The sequence below is a fragment of the Meleagris gallopavo genome, chromosome 6 (genome assembly GCF_000146605.3).
Source record: "Meleagris gallopavo isolate NT-WF06-2002-E0010 breed Aviagen turkey brand Nicholas breeding stock chromosome 6, Turkey_5.1, whole genome shotgun sequence".
Classification (NCBI taxonomy): Eukaryota; Metazoa; Chordata; class Aves; order Galliformes; family Phasianidae; genus Meleagris; species Meleagris gallopavo.
The window spans coordinates 50,300,667-50,325,132 of NC_015016.2; the positions used below are offsets into that span (position 1 = coordinate 50,300,667).

The window sequence follows — 24,466 nt, forward strand, 5'->3', positions numbered from 1 at the left end:
AAGTAGCTTAGCTGAACAGCAACACAGACTTCCATCTACATAACACTCTGTTCTCCTGTGCCCGAGTCACACAATAGATAAACAAGACAAAGAAAGAATAACAATTTATGCACTACTGTAGATTTTTTTTGCAGATGGTATCCTCTGCAAAGATGCTATTTACTAAGGTAAGAATCTTCAATGTTAAGTGTTTCTAGTAAACCCATAATCTTGATAAAGAAGATCTCCCTTTTTGATCAGGTCTGTCAGCTACTCAGCAGTAACATTTCAAATGAAGGTCTGGCAACAGCATTTGTTTTCCAGAACTAATGTTGTTGTCTATTGTCAGAAGCCCCAGTGCTTGATGTGAAAGCACAGCCACCACAACATACTCCAATTCTTCTTAATTTTTCAAAGAGCAGATAAAAGAGAAAAAGCATCATACACTTTGTCACAAAAAAAGAGGACAAAAGGAAACTAAACAGAATTTAGTCCTATTCCTCTCATGTCTTGGAAAGGTCTGCAGTGATAAGCCAGACTCCTACTACAGTCCAAAGCAAAAGCTAATGTAACTGCTGCTGTTCAGCAGTGCTGTAAGAGATTTACAGTTCACATTTCACAGGTACCAGCATAAGTAATTATTCCATAAACAAAACCTGCTTTTTATCAGCTCACCCAGAAGCCAACCAAGTAATCTGCCAAGGTCAAATGCAGAAATCAATTTGCATAAATTTAATTAAATGGCACACTTTCAAATGTCATGCAAATCAGAAGTGCACAACACAAGCAAGATAGCCAATCTAGTTAAGGATGGAAAGGAGCAAGCAGCAGGCTCATGATAGCTCAGGAGTTATATTTATGCCCTAGAAAGGGCCTGGCATCTTTGTTCTGACATTAAGTTCTGAAGTACTGTCATAAAATAATGGAGTAATTCAGAAAGACATTCTTTAGCAAAACACATGAACCTACACTTTTAAAAACCAACATAATTCTTAAAATGCTTGGAATGAAGATTAAAATAACTTAGGTCAGAATAGCTCAGAACCAGGATTCTGATATCAAACTGCTTAACTACGTTGGCTCTTTTTCAAGAAAGCCTCAAGTCTATTAACAACTAACACCCCGAGAAACAATTTTATTTATTACTTCTTTACAAACACTCTTACACAGAATTTTGAGATATTGAGGTGCCTAGCCCAGGGTTTTCATTTGAAACCCTAGATCCAGAAAGACTTAAAACACAAGACTTACAATCTAACAGGCCTACATACAGGTCTTTCTGGGGGGAAAAAAAAAAAAGGGTTTATAGAAACACAGAATGATTCACCTTATAAGCTTGCATGAGCATGTGGATGACTCCAGGGGCACCATGGCACCAGTGAACCAACCTGTCAGTCTCATTGCTCAGTGATGATGGGTAATTCCCAGATCTGAATTTTTTATGACGCACATAGTCAATGCTTGGCTTCACCAACTCTGTCAAGGTCTCCTGATCCACATTTGCAATTGGCTAAAGACAACACAGAAAAAAAAACAAAATCAAAGTAGTAATAAATTGGGTATCAACAATTATGTGCCCAATTTTCAATTACTCTACATATACGCCCTTGATCCAAAATACTGTCACTTCAGACAGATTTAATAACTGTCTGTTCACAATATCCTTACAAAGAGAGTTACAGCAAACATAAAGAAACTGGGACACCAAGTTGCTACCTGTCTTACTTGAGGTGACACAGAAAGACTACAGAAGAACTGAGAACAGAACACAGCCTCCTAGATGCCTAAGCCTCTATTTATATCGTAATACTGAGAGAGTGCTTACAGGAAGAAGACAGTTTTATAGATTAGTTGCTTATAATGCTTACTTAAAACACAGAGGGTTACACATTTTAAAAATTACTAATGTGGACAAACCTGACAAACGTTCATTAAGGTTAAAGTTTTCCACTGCAAACAGAACTCCATGAAGCTATGGATAATAAAACTGCATTTCTAATGTCAGAAGCAACAGCTACTTCTCAAAGCAATTAAGTATCTTTTTTGTACATGTTCATCCTTAGATTATTCTTCTGAATCTTTCTTTCCTATTTCTTCCATTTAGTTTACATCCTTCCCAAAAGGCAAATGTATCCATCAAACTGCACTTCCTCAGTATCTGTTAGGTCTGTAGCTGTTCTTAGTTAATATTCCTTCCTCTACCGGCCCACTTCACAGTATTGTCATAACAAAGCTCTCTATTTTTACACAGCCTAGATAATTTAATGAATTCCAGCAACTGGTGGAACAACTTGGGAGTCTACAGAAGCTAATAACTGGGCTATTTTGGTTATAAATGACTCGTCTTTGATTATGTCACACAATTTTACTGTTTCCTACCAGCACATCTGCACTCAAGGGCTAAGAATGCTGCTACCATTCACAGTCCTACAGCTACATGACTTTAAGTATCTGTATTTTTAGTAATCTGAAATAATAACCTCTACTTTACCTCAGTTAGGAAAGCTATGCTGGACTCCTGCCCACCATATCACTAGAGCAAATTCCTCTTCTGTACTTTTCTGAGTGCAAGCTGAATATAGATTAGCTACTCATTAAGAACACCTTGGAGTTAATAAGCCCAGAGTATGGAAGGTCACATGAAATCTTTGTTTCAGGATTTTGATTTCATATTGGAATCCTGCAGCAGAAAGTAAAGAGCTGTGCACTGAGCTGTGCAAGGCAAGCACAGTCCAGGGTTTAAGTGAGCTTATGACTGCAACAAGAACAGAATTCTTTCCTTCTCACCTTACGCTTCTATGAAGATCTATGCACAAGCAAGTTCCTTTCTCCTGAACTGCTGAGGTTCCTGGCACCTAACTGTCAACAGCAAAAAAGTAACCCACTGATATGTGTCCTCATTATCTAGCCAAGAGGACAGATACTCCAATAGATATTTTTGTCTCAGCATTAGTGAAGGAGTTGGAGACTTCCCAGCAATAGAATCACCTCCCCTGCCTCCCAGATTACTTATTTAACACTCCTGAGCCCTTACTCTCCCTGTAGTTGTCTGGAAGCAGATCCTAGACACATTCCCTCACAAAGATGTTATAAAGAAGCAGTAATCAGTGGTCTTTGTATCTCAGGTGATAATTTGGATGCTTTCTCTGTTACCAAACAACCACCCAGCATCATGAATTTTTGGCTGAATACATAGAAAAATTTTTCTCATATGGACTAGGAGGAATGGAGGGAAGGATGAACTTTCACATGTCATTTCATCTGCAGCAGATGACTCAATTCTGTATGACTCACAATGTTTAACGTACAGTGAAAAGACAGTAATCTAATGCTGCATAAACAACGGCTTTGTGGTAATTGTTAAAAACAGCAATTAGATGTCAAGGATTTATTTATTTATTTATTTATTTACGATTTTACCATGTAGACAGAGTAGAGCTTAAAGAAGAATGCACTGCATTTGTGGTATCAGACTTTGAATAGCAAATAAAGGATGACTTCTTTAAATAAATGGATGTTTCTCAGAAAACGCAGTGAAAAAAAACGGAAGTCAAGTAAGAAGAGGTAGCTGGAAAGGGAGAACCACTTTATCAAGGACAGCAGGAAGTCAAGATAAGGGCACAGTAAATTAGAGCATCCTGAGGCATCAGCAGATGTCCATGGTACAAAAGACCCCAGGTAGCAGAGCATCAGCCACTTCCACACCGAAGTCAGCTGCTTTAGCATGAGCTACTGGTAGAAGTGGTGTGAGCTAATCTGAAGCAGACGGGGAAAAGTCACAGCATCCTTTGCAAATGAGGAATGGCTGAGCAGTAGCAACAGTTAATGCTACCTCAGTCACTTTTGTAAAGAGCATTTGTACAGAACTTTAGGCTGTGAGGTGAGGATGCACATTCCTTCCACTTGCCTGAAGGACAGTCATTTTCCATAAGCCGTTAAGAAAATTACCATTTACGATGATGCACAGACTGGCAGCATCTTTCAAAACCAGAAAATTATATGATACAGATTTTGCAGCTTTATGGCCAACTTCTGTAATGAAACATAAGGCTCTACTTCCAGACTGTACAACTGAACACACATACAGGTTTGTTTTGAAAAGCATCATAATACTTTTTGAGGATATAAAAGCAGGGGGAGGAAGGGATTTAAGTACAGTATACAGGTATACAAAAGAGAGGTATCTCATTAAACCATGACGAGAAGAGCAGGGGTCAGAAACAAACTCAAGAACATCAGATTTTTTTTATGAGAGACAGAAAAGGAAGAACATAAATAAATAAAACCATACTGAATATGTGATTAAGGACAATTTTCCTTAAGCTTCAACACAGTAGAAAAAAATAAATCACAGAAGAAAAAAGGACATGAAGGACAGGAGGCAGTGATACACTCACTGAAAAATAGCAAAAATTGAAACTGAAGAGTGATGGATGCTGAGCTAAATGAATATTTAGCTTGCCTAACTGCAAGTATCAGAAAAAGTAAACATGAGGATGAGCACCTGACTCTCTTTCTTGAGGACAGGAAATTTCAGAATGTTGATGCTCTCAACTGCAACCCACACACATTCACAAATACATGGTGCATTCTGGGGCAAGGACATAGGTCTTGGCTATGCAAGCACAACACAATGTTGACATCCTGGAGTAAACTGCAGAAAAATGAGTCCCTCAGCCAGAGGTCTAACAGGAGCATTAGAGAAGCCATGATGCTGAGAGGCAAGGCTTAATTCACTCCAATGCAAGGATAGATAAGCCACAATTTTCTTCTGCGCTACTGGGGCCTTTGTTAGCTCTGTTCTTTGCTGCAGGGTTTGACTTCTAATTCTGAATCCCTGACCTACCACAACATTGCACTGTGCATACATGAAACCTGAAATGGAGATCTTCTGATGCAAAACAAGACAACGGTGGTGTTTCATCCCAGCCCACGGAAGACACTCTTACCTGCATTAGCATGTAATAGATCCCAGCCACACCGTGGGCCGCTCCAACATATTGCTTCCTGTGCCACTGATATAACAGAGGACAACGCTCTGTTTTACGTTCCTCCTTCGAGAAGTTTTTCCCTGACTCAATAATGGCATCTATTACCTAAGAAAGAAAACACATCCCTTCCATCTCATTTGCTTTGATTCAGAGAGTTTTGCCATGACTAGAATCACACTGAAAATAAGCCACAATAAACAGAATGACCATGATATTCCTACAGACTTTACTACTGAGGTAAAAAGGAAGTTTCTGCCTCAGTGACAGAATTACTTAGATTTATAAGAGAAATTGAATCTTAAAAACTTGTCAGTTTTTTCCAGGCCTGCTTTCTCTGGTTCTGGTATCTGCAGAAGACATGCAGGTTCCCCACTGAATTCTTCTTCACACTTCTTTCCTAAGATCTTCCATAATGATTTCTCACCCTCAAGTGCTCCAAGCCCAGTTTCACAGCAGAGCCATTTCCATAGCTACCTGCAGACCTGCCACATTAGCTTCCATTTCAGTCCCAGCCAGGCAGCAGGGAAAGAGACTAAGTTTGTAGTAGTAGACGTCTCTCCTCTCCAGCCTCATGCTCCTAATCACTTGAATTACATGAAGGAATGATTCCAGTTCAATTGCACAAGTACTGTGTGCAGTGGAACTGCCAGGTCACAGCCTGAACCAATGGCTGAGCATCAGGTGAGAAGGCATGGCTAACCCAGGGCGCTCAGGTTCAAGCAAAGCATCTGAGTGACCTAAAGGGGTGGAGCCTGGATCCATTCCTCCTCACCCTCATTTAAGGGTTAACAGCTGAAGAAGTAGCATCCCTCTAGATAGAGACCGTGCTTCTCTTGAGCAGTCACAGGTTGTTGGAAGGGGTGAGCCTGTTTTCCTTCTTTATTACCTGTTACTGCTCTGTAGTGCCTCTATCCCACTTGAAGTAACTGTCATCACCTTCTTTTGCCATACATAGTGGCAATGGAGAGAGAAAAAAAAGTCCTACCTCTTTGATAATGGACTGTGGGACAGTGTCTGAAGCAATTTCTGTATTCAGGTAGAGCAAGGCATACAGGTAACCAGCTCTGCCATAAAGCAGCTCATCTGGAAGTTCAGCATCCATGCTTACGACTGTCCTTTGCAGCTGCAACAACCTGCATCAGACAAGAACAGCAGGGTGAGAGAAAGCATTTTCTCTAGACGCCATAGTGGACTATACATTGCATAAGCCATCAAAACAGAAGCAGTTAGAGTACTTCAGTTCCATAATCTCCTTTCATCATCTCCTCAGCTGGCTGCCAGCTCTACACACAAGAGTAATACATATGTGCTGTCCCTGACAGGCAAGCAACTTGGAGCCAGTGAGTATAGTAAAATAAATGGCTTCCATGCAGAGAGAAACACATATACAGGTAATGGGCTGGAAAGCTACTCCAATCTAGAGCTAACACTGTTTCTAAGAGAGACCAGGAATACCAACCTGGAGATGCTATCTGACAACTAATTTGCACTGAAGCAAAAAGATTCACAGATGCCAGTTACATCACTTCTGATCTCAGAGATCAATCAAAAGAAATGCCACTTAAATTGTAGAAGTAGCTATAAACTAATGGGAAGAATGATGAAAACCTCCTGGAAGCTCCAGTAATTTCACCTGAGCAAGGACTCTTAATTTTAGATGCTTCAAAGGGGAGAAAAAAAACACTCTGCACTCCCCTTCCCTAGATACGCATTTTTTCAAATGATTAATAATAGTATAGAAAGAGTGTTGCTATTATGCAGAAGTGTTTTGCTTACCTATAGTAGTGGAAAAACACCTTGGGCTGGCCACTGCAACTCACATGCTCCACTGAGCATTTCTGCTATTACTCTACCAGTCTGCTTTCAAACTGAGAAGCAGAGAAATTGTTATCTTTCCCATTATTTCTCTCTCTGTTTCTATTTTTCACTGATTAAAACTAGCAATTAGATGAAACCATGGAGATAATCACATTTTAAATTTGGGGAGGGGGAAAAATAATCTGGATTAAGAGGAAAATATTTTCCCAGATATCCTTAATAGCAATTACTTGGCAGAAATGTTAGCACTAACATCATGCTGGAGCAAAAACACAGACCTCAATGGCTTGTTTACACTATCACTGCTTAATATCTGAAAAGCTACTCACAAAAAAGAGCTTTATGTTATTACTCCATTCTTGGAACTACTCTTTGGACTTGCAATTAAATTACTTTCTTTTAAATGCCACTGTTAGGTTTTATTATTCAAGTCATACTGTAACTAGACAGCTTCACGTTAAAAGTGCAATCATATATATACTTGGACACCTACAATGTAACTCTCACTGCTGATGCCCTGAATATATGTAGGTCACCCCAAAAGTAATGCCTCCTATTGATTTCCATGGTAACTACAACACGTTCCAATAGCACAATAACACTGCTTGATAGAGCAAGTTCTCAACTATAAAACACTATTTTTCAACACCGTCCCCACCACTAGCTATGCATTTTTGCCAGTGATGAACAAGAGCCTGCATGCCATGCCTGTAAAAATCCTCACCAGCAGAAGACCCACTGTTTCACAACTGTTTTGATGATGCTGTTTCTAAGAAAACACTGCCCTCATAGTTCATTCTTCATTGGCCCAAACAAATGGAAGTCAGAAGGTGCCACATTCAGACACGCAGTGGGTGGGTTGGATAGTCCTGTCAAGACTGGCAATATACTCCACTGTCTTCAAATTGATATGGGGGCTGGTATTATAATGCTGCAAGACAAAAGCTGTCTTCTTCTCTGGCCTGAATCTGGAAGTGCAGCCTTTAGTTTAGTCAGCATTACAATTTAGCAGTCAAGAGTTGAGGGTCTGCCCAGGTTCCAGGAAATCCAAAAGGATCACCCCTTTTCTATCCCAAAAGACAACACGCATCACTTTAGCCACTAAGGACTGCATCTTGAACTTTTTACTCGATGGGGAATCCATGGAGTGCTACTTTGATTCCAGCTTGTAATGGTGATACTATGTCTTGTCACCGGTCATGATGCAATTCAATTCAAGAAACTGCCACTTTCAAGCTAGTATTGGTTCAGTGGATCACGACAAACCTGCACATGGTTTTGTTTCTGTTCCTGTGTGAGCATCTGTCACACGGCAACAAAATGTAATGGAATACCGGCAGGAAGGTTCATCTTCTATTGCCATACAACCAACATCTGCCTCTTATGTTGTGGGCCAACATAATAAAATGGAAGCTATTGCTTTCAGAGCATCCCTGGCATTTGTAAACAAAACAAACAAACAAAGGAGGGTCGGGGGGAGGTGGGGGGAAGGGAAGGAAGAAAAGGAAGAAATTATCAAATAAGCTCCTTCTCAGTCCTCTGGAAAGTACCCAAGCACAGGTAAGACTAAAAGATTTATTGCTGATCTCATTTTGCTCTACTCATACTTCATGCCTTACAGCAACACTGCCTTCCTAGCTGCATCTAAAACGACATGACCAAGCTAACTGTCAGCTCTAAAAGTAATGAACAAACCGTTCATTCACTTCAAAACTTAAATCTCCATTCGGGAACAGTAACTGATATTATTCAGACTAGGATTCTAGATTAGAAAAAGATGGATAACTCAAACATAAACCAGAGAAGATGACATGAAGCCAATATGCAGATTCTGACTGGGCAAGGCATGCTGCAAAACTGCTAACAGGTGCTTTACAGAAAGCATCACATACTACACAAGCACTACATTCTGCCAATGAAAGGTGTGTAACTTCCATTACTATAACAAAAATGAAGATGTGCATGCACTACAGATATGTCCAGGACATCCTGTCCTTAGAGCAACTCAGAAGACTCAGTGACCCACTAAATACAACTGTAAGCCAAATTTACTAATTCTAAAAGCCTATCCTGTATTCTACTGAAAATACATCAGTACAGAAAGTATCTCCATGTTTTAATTCTGTCCTCCACGACTGAAATTGCTGATTTTACCGAACTTTACAAAAGAAAGCCATGGCTTTTCCCACCATCGACCACTTACCTAGCAACACATTCCTTAGATTCAGTTTCATTTTTCAGCATATGATAAACCACTGCACCCACTGCCAGTGGCCCAGCATCACCACAGAGAAAAGTAACTCGTCTGCCATTCAGATTGCGAAGGATTCTCTTCACATAATCAAGAGATCGCTGCAAATGGCTTTGTTTTTTTGTGACACGGTACAGTTGGAGATACAAGAGGGCAATGCCTGGAAAAAACACGGGAAAAAGAAATTCATTAATTTTCCCTTCTGAATACATCACATTACCATCTTTAGTGCCACTGAAACAGTACATCAAACATGAAGAGACATTTGGTCAATTAAAACATTTCAGCTAAGGGCCCTAGCTTTGCAAAAGGAACACATCAGTCTGTCTTTATTACATTTCTATTTGGATTGTGACAAACATCTAAATTTATTAGACTGAAGCCCAACAGTACATCCACTATTAGCACAGAATTAAGAAAATTCATGACTCAGGTACTAAAGCTTGGAGAAGAAATCACTTAAGACTCAAAATCTTAGGGTAACAAGTATACCTACAACCAAGCACACTGACTTTACAATACTCATCTGCTATAGACAAAAAATTACTTATTTCCCATTTGCTTTTTAAAAGGATATTTTAAGCAGTTCTTGGATTCAATTTGCCAAGTTGTTTATAACCCCTGGATGAATTTCACAATGACACTGTGACTCCTTAAGATTTAAGCTAGCTTGTATAAGCCAGAAAGCAAACAGGAGAATGCTGGAAGGTTAAATCAAGCTTCACTCCATTACAATGATTATATAGTTTTCATTTAAAACAAAACAAAACCCAACCTTAAATCTACATCATTGCAGCTTTTAACAAAGTGAAAACAACTCTAAGTGGATGTTTCTTGGCCAACTGGAAGTGTACATGTGTAGAAGCAAAAAATGTACCTTCTGACCATGCTGCAACTCAAACTCCTCTTTTTTGAGCAGGGAGGAGATTCTTCTGTGCCACGAATAAAGTGGAGAACAAACTAGACACACTTAGTTCCACAGAGAGGCTTTTTGAGGAGTACAAGAATGGTACCATAAGAGCAGTGGTACATGCTCAGATGTTCTCTGGGACAGCCCTGAAAAGGCATTTACAGATGGCTCCAAGAAGGCTGCTGCAGAGCTTGGTTAGGCCAACTCAGTGGCACAGGAGATTGTGGCCTATTTACTGTCCCCTTCATGAAAGCAATGGCAGGAAAACACTGTCTCTGAGGCTGTTGGCCTGACTGGCGCCAATTTCCGCAATTCAAAGCAACAGACTGCACCAAATATGCAGATCAAGGCTGTGATAGGGAACTAGCCATGAGGTCCAGCTCATCCAACCCTTTCTTGTGCAAAATGCTCCAAGACGTTTGCCACGTACTAACAGTATTTGTATTAGCAGATAAGCACAATGGATTCTACCATGGGTTTTAATATTGTTATGTGACAACAATAATCACTTCAAGATTCTGAAGATGCTTCCAAAGTACAAGCCAGTATTCAGGACTGCTTACTTCCAATAAGATTTGCCAAGACTTGGTACATAACAAGCAGGGCAGCTCTTTTCAGATTTGGCTTTTACCTTCTTTCACATTCTAGCAAAATGTTGCAAGAAACAAGCTTGGGGAGAAAGTATTTTCATGAAGTTTTTCAAAATCCAGACCATTTTAATATTTTTACTGAGGCAATTCCACAGAAACCTTGAAAGAATTTTAGAGCTTAAAGTAGATGTAATTAGCAATCTTTCTATAGAACAGAAAAAAAAATTCTGATTAGAGTGCATTATTTGTTCAGCTAACTGGCTGTGTTAGTTTTTGCTTATGACTCACTTTCAACATGCTCAGTAATGTCTGCTGTCAGTCATGGTGTTAGAATCACAGAATTGCTGAGGTTTGAAGGTATCTCTCATCCAACCCCCCTGGCTAAAGCAGGCTCCCTATTGGTAGGTTGCACAGGAAAATGTTCAGGCAGGTGTCTGAACCCTTCTTGTTTTTGGCTCAAAGTCTGCTTTCTGAGGCATTTCTTGCGATAAGACTGACTTATCTAGGAGATGACAGGTGGGTGTTCCTGTGTGGCAGTCAGCATCACTGTGTGGACAATTTTACATTTAAAAGCATTTCTTTGAAGCTGTTTGCCCTCAGAAGAGAGTGCTCAGGACTGTTTACTGGTGGAAGGTCTGGCCAGCTTGCTACGGGAGACTGATGAATAATACCATTGTATGCTGTGAAGGCAAAATACAAGTGGGCACCTCCATTCCCTCTTATCTGCTGGCAAGGCCCAGAAGATGGGAACAAAAGAAGTTCCTGCTGAGATCCAAAAGTCAGAAGCTGTCACTCTAAAAGGAGCTGACTCGACCACTTCAGATTTATTTATAAGTTTGTACAGCAATTGGAAAGTTTCTCCATTGTCTCTACCATCTCCATCATTGTCGTCAACTGAAGAACAACACCCAGTGACCCACCTCTACTGAAGATCAACATCTGACCTACGAGCAGTGCTGGAATCCATGGTGGTGACTACCTCCCTCTTGCTTCCTACAAAGACTCCTTGCTTTTATTTCCTATCTTTTCTATTGCCCATCTTCCCTTCCCCAACTCCCTAAGCGACTAGTATTTGTAATGAACTAGTTGGGCTAACATTTGATCTGCTGCATCTTAATCTCACTGTCAGATATACATACATTAAAAGAACCTCCTCTTCCTCCTATAAATTGGAGCGAGACAGCAGGTTTTGAATATCTCCAGACAAGGAAACTCCACAACCTCTCCAGGCAGTTCTAATGCTCTGTTGCCCTCACAGTAAAAAAAATTTTTCCTCATTTTCAGATTGAACTTTCTATGTCTCAGTTTGTGCATATTGCTCTGTCCTGCTACTAGGCACCACTGGAAAGAGTCTGTCTCCGTCGACTTGATTCCCCCCATTAGGTGTTTATAAGCATTTATAAGATCTGTTCTCAGTCTTCCCTCCTCCAGGCTGACCAAGCCTCAGATCTCTCAGCCTTTCCTCAAAAGGAAGATGTTCCAGGCCCCATCTTCGTGACCCTCTGCTGGTGACCCTACAGTAGTTCTGTGTCTTGCTTGAACTGAGGAGCCCAGGCCTGGACTAAGTATCCCAGATGAGGCCTCACCAAAGCAGAGTAGAAGAGGATGATAACCTCCCTCAACCTGCTGGCCATGCTCTTTTTCATGTACCCCACGATATCACAGGCCTTCTTGGCTACTTGACATCTCCTGCACTCACTTACCAGCCAGTCTTAGACCTTGAAACATACCTATCGTTTACACATGAATTGTCTAAAACATCCCCACTTATCCACCCATAGTACCATCTGTGCTGAAATATCAAGAAGTGAAGAAATTTTGTATTTTCACTGCCAAAATTAAGACTAAGCATGGGCAAAGCCTGGAGAGCTTTTCCAGGCTGCTTCCCTCTCTCTGACACAAAGATAACAGAACAGATCTCCTCATGGCACATATCAAACATGCTATGCTAAAATCAGAAGAATGTCTAAAGCACAAGATAGACAGAGCAGGAATACAATTTGCCATTGTAATTGCAAAGCAGCACTTTAGAGGCCAAGATGGAAAAGTGTTTTGGCAGCTTGAAGAGCAGTGGCTGTGTCAGGCTTGACATCTGCAGGCTCTGCCTAAAGGATCAGTAGGGTTCATTCTGTCAGCATTAGTACTGGAAAGTAAAAGAACAGTGGTGTTTAGGGATAAACAGCACTTGCACATGCATATTTCTCTTCATATAATTCACAATTTTGCAGCCTTACCTTCATTCCACTCCTATCCACATGTTAATTCTTGTACAGACAAAACAGCAGAGCCAAACTACTCTCCAGTCTTTAATCAAGTGCACCCTCAGCAAGTTTGCAGATGACACCAAGCTGAGCGGTGCAGTCGATGCATTGGAGGGGAGGGAAGGCATCCAGAGGGACCTGGACAGGCCGGAGAAGTGGGCCCATGTGAACCTAATGGGGTTCAATAAGGACAAGTGCAAGGTGCTGCAGTTGGGCCGGGGCAATGCCAGGTATTGATACAGACTGGGGGAAGATCTCCTGGAGAGCAGCCCTGAGGAGAAGGACTTGGGGGTCCTGGTGGGTGAGAAGATGGACATGAGCCAGCAGTGTGCGCCTGCAGCCCGGAAGGCCAACTGTGTTCTGGGCTGCATTAAAAAGGGGTGGCCAGCAGGGAGAGGGAGGTGATTGTCCCCCTCTGCTCGGCTCTTGTGGCTTTCCAGTACTTGAAGGCAGCGAATAAACAGGAGGGGGAACGGCTGTTTGTGAGGGTGGATGGTGATGGGACAAGAGGAATGGTTTTAAACTGAGACAGGGGAGGTTTAGGTTGGATATTAGGAGGAAGTTTTTCACCCAGAGGGTGGTGAGACACTGGAACAAGTTGCCCGAGGAGGCTGTGGATGCCCCATCCCTGGAGGCAGTCAAGGCCAGGCTGGATGTGGCTCTGGGCAGCCTGGGCTGCTGGTTGGTGACTCTACACATAGCAGAGGGTTGCAACTGGATGAGCATTGTGGTGCTTTTTCTACCCAGGCCATTCTATGATTTTATTCTACCTATACCATACACACTAAGGCTTCTGTGCAGAGAGCACAATCTCCTCAACGATTAGAAGATGCCATTACCATTATGCCAGCTAACTACCTCTAAGTCAGTTGAGCAAAAAAAGTGAAAACGAGTAATTTTAATAAAACCTTAAAAAAATGACAGGTAATTCAAAAGAAGAAGGGCCTTAAAAAATCCATTAATTTTGCAAAATAAATATCTCAATACACAAAAGCCTATTAATTCTCTATAATGAGATCGTTGGTCCACTGAAGCCAATGGAATTCACTGCAGTCAACAGTGACCAAGGTTACAGAGTTAAAAGAAAGCAACTCATACTGTATTAGAGTTCTGCTACTGCTCCTATGAGGATACCTGAAGGTCCTTTTGCAAAAAGACTCACTCACACCATTCAACAAACATTCTTCATTCACTGTCTAGCTCTCTCACCAGTCCAGCCAGTATAGGCAGAGCAGTCGTGGGGGTCTGCTGTCTTCAGCCCTTCCTCCATTTGCTGCAGAAGATCCTTGATTTTTGTCTGGATCCGTTTTGAGAACTGAGCAGTGACCTGTGAGTAGGAGAAAGGAGAAAAGGAGTGATTCAGAAAAGGAAAGAATCCAAGAAGCAAAGTGTTCCACTTTTTTGTTTGGAAAAACAAACAAAAAAACCCAACCACCAAACAAAAAATACAGAATAAATACTATATACAGCAATCAGCAGTGTCAAAGAAATAGCTAATGAAAAATAAATGTTCATATTTGAGAAGCAAAGTGTTCCACTTTTTTGTTTGGAAAAACAAACAAAAAAACCCAACCACCAAACAAAAAAATACAGAATAAATACTATATACAGCAATCAGCAGTGTCAAAGAAATAGCTAATGAAAAATAAATGTTCATATTTGAGACAACCAAGCCAAAATCAAAACCATCATCTTAAATTATATGCTTAATCACATCACTCATAATTTACTCACATTTTATTTTTAAATCTGATTGCTCAGTCTGTGATCACCATACAAAAGGCAAGTCATCTACCCATAAAATGCCCTTCCTTTTACTTCCTGCTCTCCTCTCACCAAATACCATTAGGATTGGCACACTCTATCATGAGGGGAGGTTGTTAAATGCAGCAAATTATAAAAGAATTAACTACTTGAAAAAATAAGCTAGGCACAAAGAAGATACATAAAAGCAGCTTGGCGGCTTTAGCTCATACCTTCACCCTTTGGCACAAAGCTGAAGAAACAAAGCTTTGATTTTATCTATTGCTTGTTTTTACTTTCAAGCAAGGAAAGTTTACAGATAATTATATATGAAATACTACATAGAACACTTTATCTTGCCACCTCTCATTAAACATAATGCGTGGGACAATGCATTATTGATTATTCCCTTAAGACTATGGAGTATGGAAACAGTCAGTTAACTAATAATCGTTGTCCTATTGACTTCCATGGGAAAGTGTATTCATGAAGTCCCATCACAGGATAGGTTTACATTTGTAGTGAAGACATCAGGAAAAATGCTCAAAAATGTTTTATTATACATAATATGACTTACTAATTAACTTTTGCTATTAATACATTTATTGAAACTATTTAATATATTTAAGTAGAACCTGAAAAGAAGAAATAGAAAATTTCCTTGCTACTTGGGCTATAAGAAAAGCTTTATCAGTATCAGATAGCTACATCACTCTGACAAGATAGCGGTCTATACTAACTTCACAGGACAAAAAAATATTTCCTGAATGTTATTTTTTCACCATCTATAGAAACATCCACGCATGTGTCACTTGTCTTCCCTATCTTAGTTATCCAGGCAGGAACAGCGAGAATAGAACCTTTCTAGAAACAACCAAGCCAGGAGAGCTCTCTCATCCCAAACCAAGTGTCACAACAAAGTGGTCATCAGCATCCAGAAAAAGAGCATTACGCAGTTTTACTACTTGTCAGCTCACAGACAGAATTAGCCACTCCCTTCTGAATTCTGCTTGATACACTTAAATTGTCCTTCTAAACTCGCTTCCCAGCATGCTCCCTAGTGACAGTTAGAACAAGTCAGATTGGTGAAGGTTTGTCTGATGTTAAACACACCTACATCTACGATTTCTTACTATAGAAAGTGAAGTTAGCTCATTTAGAAAGGCAAGCTCTTGTTCAATTACAACACATCCCAAAAGGAGAGGAGTTCAGTTAAAAGGCAAATCCCAAGTGCTGCTGTGCAACTGATCACTCAGAACATGCATTTTGTATTCTGCTCAGAGTGGAACTTCAAGCAATGAATGCAAACACAGAATCACTGGAGTTTAAAAGTTTAAAAGTCATTTAATCCAACTCCCCTGCAATGAACAGAGACATCAGCAGCTAGATCAGCCCGTTCAGAGCCTGGTCCAGCCTAGTCTTGAATGCCTCCAAGGATGGGGCATCCACCACCTCTCCGAGCAACCTGTTCCAGAGCCTCACCAGCCTTACTGTAAAAACAAACAAACAAAAACCTAACAAACAACAGCAACAACAACAAAAACCTTCTTCAAACTAAATCCCCGCTGTCTTAGTTTGAAACCACTTCCCCCTGTCCTATCATCACAGATCCTGTTAAAAAGTCTGTCCCCCTCTTTCTTATCGTCCCCCTTTAGATAGTGGAAGGCCTCCTATCAGGTCCCCCTGGAGCCTTCTCCTCTCCAAGCTGAACAGCCCCAGTTCTCTCAGCTTGTCCTCTTGACATTCACTTGATAAAGAAATCGAAAAGATAGCAGGAATCACACAAGTCCTCTGACACACTCAGAAATGTCTAGGGTCAACAGTTCAAATCCATTTTACAATGCTGAGATAGGGGAGGGAAATTGTGCCACTACACAGCATGTTGCACAAATATCACTCCAGCCTATCCTAGGAAACAGCAAGAGCTCTCTTTAGCATTCTCCAGTAACTCGAGAAGTAGAACCAAATACAGTAAGAAGCTGGCATCTGCTTTTCAGCTTTGATATGGCATTAAACATCTTTCTGTTAGGAAAACATACCATGCATACAAAAAAAACCAGAAATCAAAAGACACCCCCCAACCTTTTCAGCCAGACCAGTGAAGCCAGAACAAAACACAAAGGCAGGGCTTCCCTCCTTCCAAAGCTAGCTGTGCCAAACGTTAGGCATATGGTATAGCAGCATGAGCTGATGCATGCAGGCACAGTTCCGTTTATCTCACAAGAGTGAACAAAGGTTTAACAAAATTTATTTACCTACTGCACATCAGAAGTAGGCTGGTTACCTTCTTGTTCTGACAATACACCTGCTGTTACCAAAATGAGTTATTTATTAATCAAGCACCAGATCAAATGACTTAAGAGAGAGGAGGAAAGGATTAGGACATCAGGACAACTAGGTTCTCTTTTGAAACACCAGATCCACAGAAGTAATTTAGCTCAGGCTGGCATTTCCCTCTCTCCAGAATGTGAACTGTAACTCATTTATCTTGGTTCAGTGCTAGGAAAAGCAAAAACAAAAGGATTTTTAAAATTATGGTTGTTATCATTTATCAACCTAAACAAAAATAATCACAAGTTGACGCCAGTGTGGACAGGTTAGCGGCAGCAGTTTTTCCCAGATAACTCCTCCTCCACCACTTTCTTTCTTGCTGTTGCTCCAGCAACAGAGCACTGCTACTGTTCATTTGATAGGATTCCACTATAAGCTTATAAGAAATGCTTACATACAAGAGAATAAACTAATTACATAAAGAAATTAATGTTGAAAGGTAGGTTTTTAAGGCTTATAAACCTCCTTCAAGGAATCTTATGGAAGCATTGCAGTTACGCATAAGGCACACTAATTGGCATTGAGCTCATTTCAGGAGAAGCACGTTCATTTTGTGAGGATGAATCCAGCTGGCATTCTGCCTGTTTTGCCAGTGACTCACTATTCTCATTCTTGTTGGGAAAAACAAAAATCAGGATAGCTCTTTGCTAACCAGTATCACATTTACTCCTGGTTCACAACGAACACACTGATAACATGGGCTGAAGAGTATCTTTCACAAGAAGAAATGTTTCACTCCAGGAATGCAACTGCTGAGTTACTGCTCCTGCTGCTGAAGGAAGAACATTATCACCAACCACTGCTCAAGGATTAGATCAGCAAGACACAAATGATGAGTGCTAGCCCCAAGTAATACCCATAAGAACCCACAACTATAGTGTCTAACAAGAAAGGCTCATTATCATGAAACAAAATTGGTGCAGAAAAATACAGCTATGTTTGTTTTGCAAATTAATTGTTTTTTGACTTATTTGAACCACAGCACCTTTCCTCCTGCACTGAGCCAAGATTCAAAATGCAAAGCTACACTCCAATTAAAAGTGTTCTGAAACCTTCAAAGAACTTAAGGAACATAAGAAAACCACCATTCAACTTTGGCATTAATAACATCGTGTCCAAATTATGCTGTCCTCAGCATTATTTTCTTCCTCTATTTGCAAAACTCTTAAAAAGAACTTCAGTGATCTTTCTTTGTAAGCTTGGCACTTTAGTTGCACAAATACATCTCGATGCAAATAATAATCATCTCCTAAAAAATCATGACTTGCACTGACATTACAGTAACACACTGATCCTTAATGAATAACCTCTTCATCACAACCATATTCAGCTGCATAGCTGTGGCTTTACAACAAAGCAGCACTAATCACTGATGAAGGAACATGCAGTTGCAATATATGTGATTTATATTATGATTTCAGGAAGTAGAGCAGGTAGCTTAGAAGTCTTCCAAACTTTAAAATAAGGTACGCATATTTGCACACCTTATGTTTCAAACGATTCACATAAGCATACCACACTGCTTATGTAAATCTGACAAAGCAATTGAGAGCCCATGGCACTCCTTTTGTGGATAGTAATACTCTGATTTGAAAGCCACAGGATGCGTTATTTCATTTCATTTTTTTTCAAAGATATTTAGATATCAGAGTGCTTTTCAAAAACACCTCTCAGCATCTAATAGCATCACAATGCATCTAAGTAACAAGTAACCTGTGTAGCCTGATGGCAAGACAACTGAGAACTGAGCTCGGCTTCCTGAATAGCTGCCAACATCTCAGTCTTTCTTGTCACCATCTGTTCCCAAAACAACCATCTTTCTGTTAATCCTTTTCTATCATTATGAGTTCTTTTGGAGGACTGATGATGTGCACAAAGCTGGGCTGAAAAAGGAAGCAAATGATTATGCAGAAGTAGCAAAGAGATGGCCTACATGCAGAATGCTACCCATCAAAAAAACTCTATTTCGTCTCAGCTCAAATCAGATTAAGGAAGAGAGGTATTTCAGAGAGAAGTGACTTCAATATTGGTGAAGAACAGGAGACTACAGTGCTGAGTTTTTTTGGGGGAGCAAAGAGTATTTCACAAAGAAGAAAGTAAAGCTCAAGTTGGCACCACAGTAGGGATTCATTCAAAAATCAGCTTGCAGAGAATCACAGGGGACCTCAAGACATCAATCGAGTCCAACTCCCCCAATTAGAAAGTACCCTGCAATAGGTCACACAGGTAGTTCTTCAGATGGGTCTTGAATATCTCCACAGAAGGAAACTCCACACAAGTGCAAGACTCCACACTTGCTCTTGTTAAAACTCATCAGGTTCCTCCCTGTCCAACTCTCCAGTCTGTCCAGATGCTGTCAAACGGACAGTGCTGCGTCACCCACTCCTCCTAGCTTTGTATCATCAGCAAACTTGCTGAGGGTGGACTCAATCCTTTCATCCAGGTCATCAATGAAGATGTTTAACAAGACTAGGCCCAGCACGGATGCCTGGGGAACACCACTAATTCCAAGCCTCCCACCAGGCTGCACCGCTGATGACAACCCTCTGAGCTTTGCCAGTTAGCCAGCTGTCAATCCACCTCACCATCCACTCACCTATCACACACTTCCTAGGTTTCATAATAGGAGACATGACAGACCCTGGTAAGAGAGAGGAGAAAAAAATCAAAAAGCAACGTTCACTGAAAGATGAAACCCTGGGCATTTGTGAGGTCATTGGGAACTCCGCCAGTGACACTAAGGTAGCCAGGTCTCACACTCCATGTGCTGCAGCGTACATTTACCGAAGCAGGATGAGATCTTGCACTCACCTCCACAGAGCTCCTGCAACAGCAGAGCAGAAACAATGGTGGTAGGAGCCCAAGAGCAGAACCCAGAGGGTTGAGCTGGGAAGTGACCCATTTTTTTTGCAGATAAAAGCAAGATTTACTTTGTTTCTACCTAAATCAAAACACCTTTACATCTCCAACAGTAAATTTTTGCACCTCTGAAAATATCAGATAATGATTTCTCATAACTCAGCCCATTAAACAGTTAAACATAGGTCTCTGCTACTGCTCAATTACATTCTTCCATTTCTGCAAAACCAAATTATTTGAAACAGTGCTGTCTGTAAAACACATTGCCCTATTTTTCAGTGCCATCTATATGTCTCACTGGTGACCGACCGGGGAAAAAAAGAATAAGATTTTAGATCATCATAAAAAAAGCTTCTGTTTACTGACAGCAAAAATAAATATGATTTAACACGATTGATAGATGCTGAAGAACATTATCCCATCTTCTGGGAAATGGAGGATGATAAAGCAAAGGAGTGCTACTAACACCACTGGCGCTCCAGGAAGCCTAACACCAGTGTGCTACTTCTTGGCAGGCAAGAAGATTAAAAAACTACTGTGGGGGGGATTTAAATTTACTCACTACACAGAAGCCTCCATCTTAGCTAGAACATTTTCAGGTGTTCCACAAGATGTAAAAAAAGCTAAAATTTCTCACAGTACTGCCTAAATTATTTTGGTGCACAGAGCGCAGGAACTTCCACATAGTGAACTCGACAGTACATAAATGTCCTGTAGTCAGACTCAATCACTGTATGTATTACAATTTCATTTATTTTCACCAAAAAACACTAGTACCTACTATTGCGCTTGCTCATGTGACTAGTCAGAGAATATTAGCAAACAGGTCTGCAAGATGAAACTAGAAAATGGCAAAAACAGGACGGATATAAGAAAACTTGATCAGAACTTTGGTTTTAGTCTAAGAAAGTGTATTTATTCAGAACTTTGGCTAAAGCCAAAGAGGTTTTAAAAGCCAACTGAAGTATGAAAACCTGTTCTGAATAATAGGAAAGATCTTCAAAAAGCATCAGAGAAGTGCTAAATGGTATTTGATGCCAATATGCAGCGTGAGAAAGAAGCAGTAGCTTCTCTTCTCAGACTGTTGACACTGTCCTGAGTAATGCACAATACGGTGCAATAAAAATGATTCTCAGCCTGAATTTTGACCAAGACTCACAAGAATTAAAATAAACTTTCTTTCAACAAGAAAACAACTTGTCATACTCAGAAGCCTATTAAAATATGACAATATCACACACCTGGTACGGAGCGACAGAAAACAGCCAAAAAAGCAGCAGCCTGAAAGAAATGCAGACACCACAACTTGGGCAAATCCCACAACTCAGACAAAAAGGTGGGAAAAAACATTTTTTGGCACTAGAGGTTCCAATTTGGCCTTCACTGCACAAGTGTTGCAATCCCCATTACTACAAGTGGTTGCAGTCAGTCCCACAACAGATGGACTTTGCTGCTCGCAACACAACAAATGAAATTCCCAGTGAGACAACTCTACCAATGCAGGAAGAACTGCAAGGAGGGGGACCAAGAGAGGGGCAATGGCAAATAACTTTAGGCCTTATTCCCCCTGCTTTTGCACAGGAGGAAGAAGACTGAAAAGGCATTAAATTCTCAGAATGGGATACTGAACTAACCACCCAAAAGATGAGTAAATATTCTTTATCCCTGCGAAATCATAACTTCTCCCAAAAAGCACAGGGAGCTTTACCACAGGTTCCCTGCAAGTTCACCTCAAAGCCTAATTAAGTGCACTATATCCATCTGTCAAAACACCTGTAAAAAGTTTTTTTTTTTTTACTAATGTTGTAAAAACAACTTTTTAAGAAGGAAAAGGCCAAAAAAGATGTTTCTCTTTGAACTTCCTAATAACCTATCATTAAATTTGATTCAATGACAACTGCCATCAAAGGCCACTTCTGTGACTCCACAACAAACAGAAATAATCTTTAACTGAGAAAAGAGATGTGAGAGTGCCTCAATGTCAGGAGTGCTTTTTCCTTACTTACACCACATCTGCACGGGGTTATTTTCCTGGTTGATCAGGTAGGAGCGCGCAGACAGAGGTGGCTCCCAAATGATACCTGGCTCCTCCGAGGAGGACGCAGCCACAGAGCCAAGACAGCTCAGAGTAACCTGAAGCTGACACTGGCAGCTCACTCAAGGACTCAGGACAGACCCATCCTCAAACAAGTGTTTGGCACCTCTCACCAATCAGCCCTCTGCACCCTGCCCTCCTCAGCAAGCATGTAACGGCTCTCAAGCTCTCTGCTGTGACTGTTTTGGCAAATGGCTTTTGAGCCAGAGTTGCTGGCCACGCCTGCACTCATCTTTTCCATTCTTCACTCCCAAACTACAGTTAATGGGCAACATAAGTCCAACAAGTCCTGGCACTGACTGCAGCTAAAGGCTGCTTCTGCTCCAGTTGAACTGGAAAGAGAAAGCAAAGCACTGTACTGCTCAAGACAGTTATGTTTTGATTCCCAACTGCAGGGGCCCATACACTACTACAGCCACCATTAAGAACAGGACAGCTTATAACAACTCTCTGTGATGCAAAGGAAAATACCAAAATGTCTGCTTTTCAACTATTAATACTTTCCCCAAAAAAGCAACTAATTAAAAATTAAATTAAACTGAATAGATAAACTGTTTTTCCTCCATGTAGTTACGAAGTATGCTTTGCTTTTAGTTTATAGCTATCTATTTCTTTGCCCCTAGCTATTTACATTTCCAGTTTGAAAGCATTTGGACTACCCTGAGATGACATCTATGGGTACATTTCCAGGGAAAAGTATCGCTATGGAATTCACATGAAAATGAAAAAGGCTATAGAATATATACGCATTTAATCATTTTTTAGTGCTACTATTTTTAAAAAAGCAAACCAGCAGGCCAAAATCCTGTTTGCTCCTCTCTTCCTCCCACACTCTAACTTCGTTACACATACCCTATGCATATAAGCACACACTTCCACACGCAGCACTTTGCCCCAGTTGTCTCACATTCTAGACAATGACTTGAAGAGCTTCTTGTCCTTTTATCAACTGGATTAACTTTACATAGCAAATACGGCAGCTTATGAAATCAAATGGAGGGATTAATAATGCAGTGCCTTCCATGACAAAAGCAGAACCCCATACAGTTCTTGCTGTCATTATGTGAGTCACTCAATTCTCACCATTGCACACATCAGCAGATGGCAGGAAAAAAAAAATGCAATGCACATAGCGCTTCTGAAGCCTAATTTCATTTTTAGGAAATTTGTGCTAGTGCACAAAACAGTTTACAGAACAGTAAGTCTCCCCAACCTGTGTAAAGTCCTTTCACCCTCACAGAGGCCTTAGATGTTTCTCTGACAGGACGAGTCTGTTTGATGCAGCAAGGAAGCAAACAAATAAAAATAAACACACACAAAAAAAAGAAATAAAAAAAAATCAAAGCAAATCAAAATGACTACCCTAAAATACTCACTAGGAAGTCTCAAAAAAGGCAGTATGGTATTAGGACTGGTAACAGGCAAATGTTGCCAACAGTACAAAAATACACAAACAAACTCCAAGCCATGCTCTAACCCAGAAATACACAGAATCATTACTCAGAAATTGCAGACGCAGAAACAAAAATAAAATGTAGGCACAGATCTACTCTCTCTAGCAAAATGCAGAGCTGAAAAAACTCCTGATAGGCCTGCTGAAAGTCGCTGCAACTACACTGCTTCAACGCAACACAGAAGAGACTTGGTGTTTTTCAGAGTTCCATGCTTTTGAACACTGCAAAGCCCCCTCTCTGTCTTCATACTCCAACTCAACACACATGGATAGGTTTTTTTTATATTCTAAGCCAGATACAAAAGAAATACCATTTCTTTCCAGGAAAAAAAAGAAAAAAAAGGAAAAAAGGAAAAAAGGAAAAGGAAAAAAAAATCAACATTGGGTATACTGTCTAGGATTTCTGTAAAAACAAATAACATTTTACTCACAAATCTACCTTTGTTTTTTAAAACTTTTCAAGCACCGTGATCTGTTTTTGACAGCTGCAGTAAGCTGAAACAGTAAGAAACCGAACCCCAAGAATGATCCTTTCTGTGCACCCACACAGCTTCATTCACTCCACTCCCAACAACTAGTAAAATCTCCAACTCACCCAGACCAAGAGCTAGCATGTGCCCTGCTAAGTTTTATCACGCTCACGAGCACTGCACTTCACCCAAGCACACAGGTGAGTGAGAAAAGTTACTTTTGCACCTCACGCATTTGTACTTCCAGCAGTGTCACCATGCAGTATCTTCATTGGAAGGATGACATTCCTTCTCCCGCTTACGCCAACTCGTGTGCAAACGGCCGAAGCACTTTTTGCGCTGTGTGCCCGAAATGCGTGCGGAAGAGCAGCTCGCCAGCAGCACGTGGTGTCAACAAGATAAGCAAAGCCCAACTGCCGGCAGCGTTACCGCACAGGCCTCCTGCAGGCCACCCAAAATAAAGCTCTTTCGGGAACATAACCACATGCCTTCAGAGTTACCGGTGAAGGGAATGGCCCAGCGATACCCGAACCGCTGCCGCCCACCTGTGGGCAGCTCTCTAGTTCATCACAGGGCGGCTGCGACGCCGCTGGGCCGCGAGGGGCCGGCGGGGAGCCGCTCCGCAGCTCCTCTCCCCTCCGCACGCCTCCCGAGCCGAACTCGGACGGGCCGCAGGCGGTACCGCAGGAGAGCGGCGCCAGTTTCGGGGCTGGGA

The 24,466-nt window shown here is 41.0% G+C and overlaps 1 protein-coding gene across 1 annotated transcript in view; it reads right to left on the bottom strand.

The window, feature by feature from the left end:
- The window catches only part of LANCL2 (LanC like 2), a 36,803-nt gene extending 12,718 nt beyond the window's left edge, over nucleotides 1-24,085 (bottom strand). Inside the window, exons 1-6 of the mRNA XM_010713115.3 lie at nucleotides 23,978-24,085; nucleotides 14,010-14,127; nucleotides 8,992-9,199; nucleotides 5,956-6,103; nucleotides 4,929-5,075; nucleotides 1,307-1,489 (exon numbers count right to left, since the gene is read on the bottom strand). Coding sequence (XP_010711417.1) covers nucleotides 1,307-1,489; nucleotides 4,929-5,075; nucleotides 5,956-6,103; nucleotides 8,992-9,199; nucleotides 14,010-14,127; nucleotides 23,978-24,010 — 837 coding nt within the window. The 5' untranslated portion in view covers nucleotides 24,011-24,085. The remainder of the gene's footprint in view (nucleotides 1-1,306; nucleotides 1,490-4,928; nucleotides 5,076-5,955; nucleotides 6,104-8,991; nucleotides 9,200-14,009; nucleotides 14,128-23,977) is intronic.
- Nucleotides 24,086-24,466: the final 381 nt, after the last annotated feature.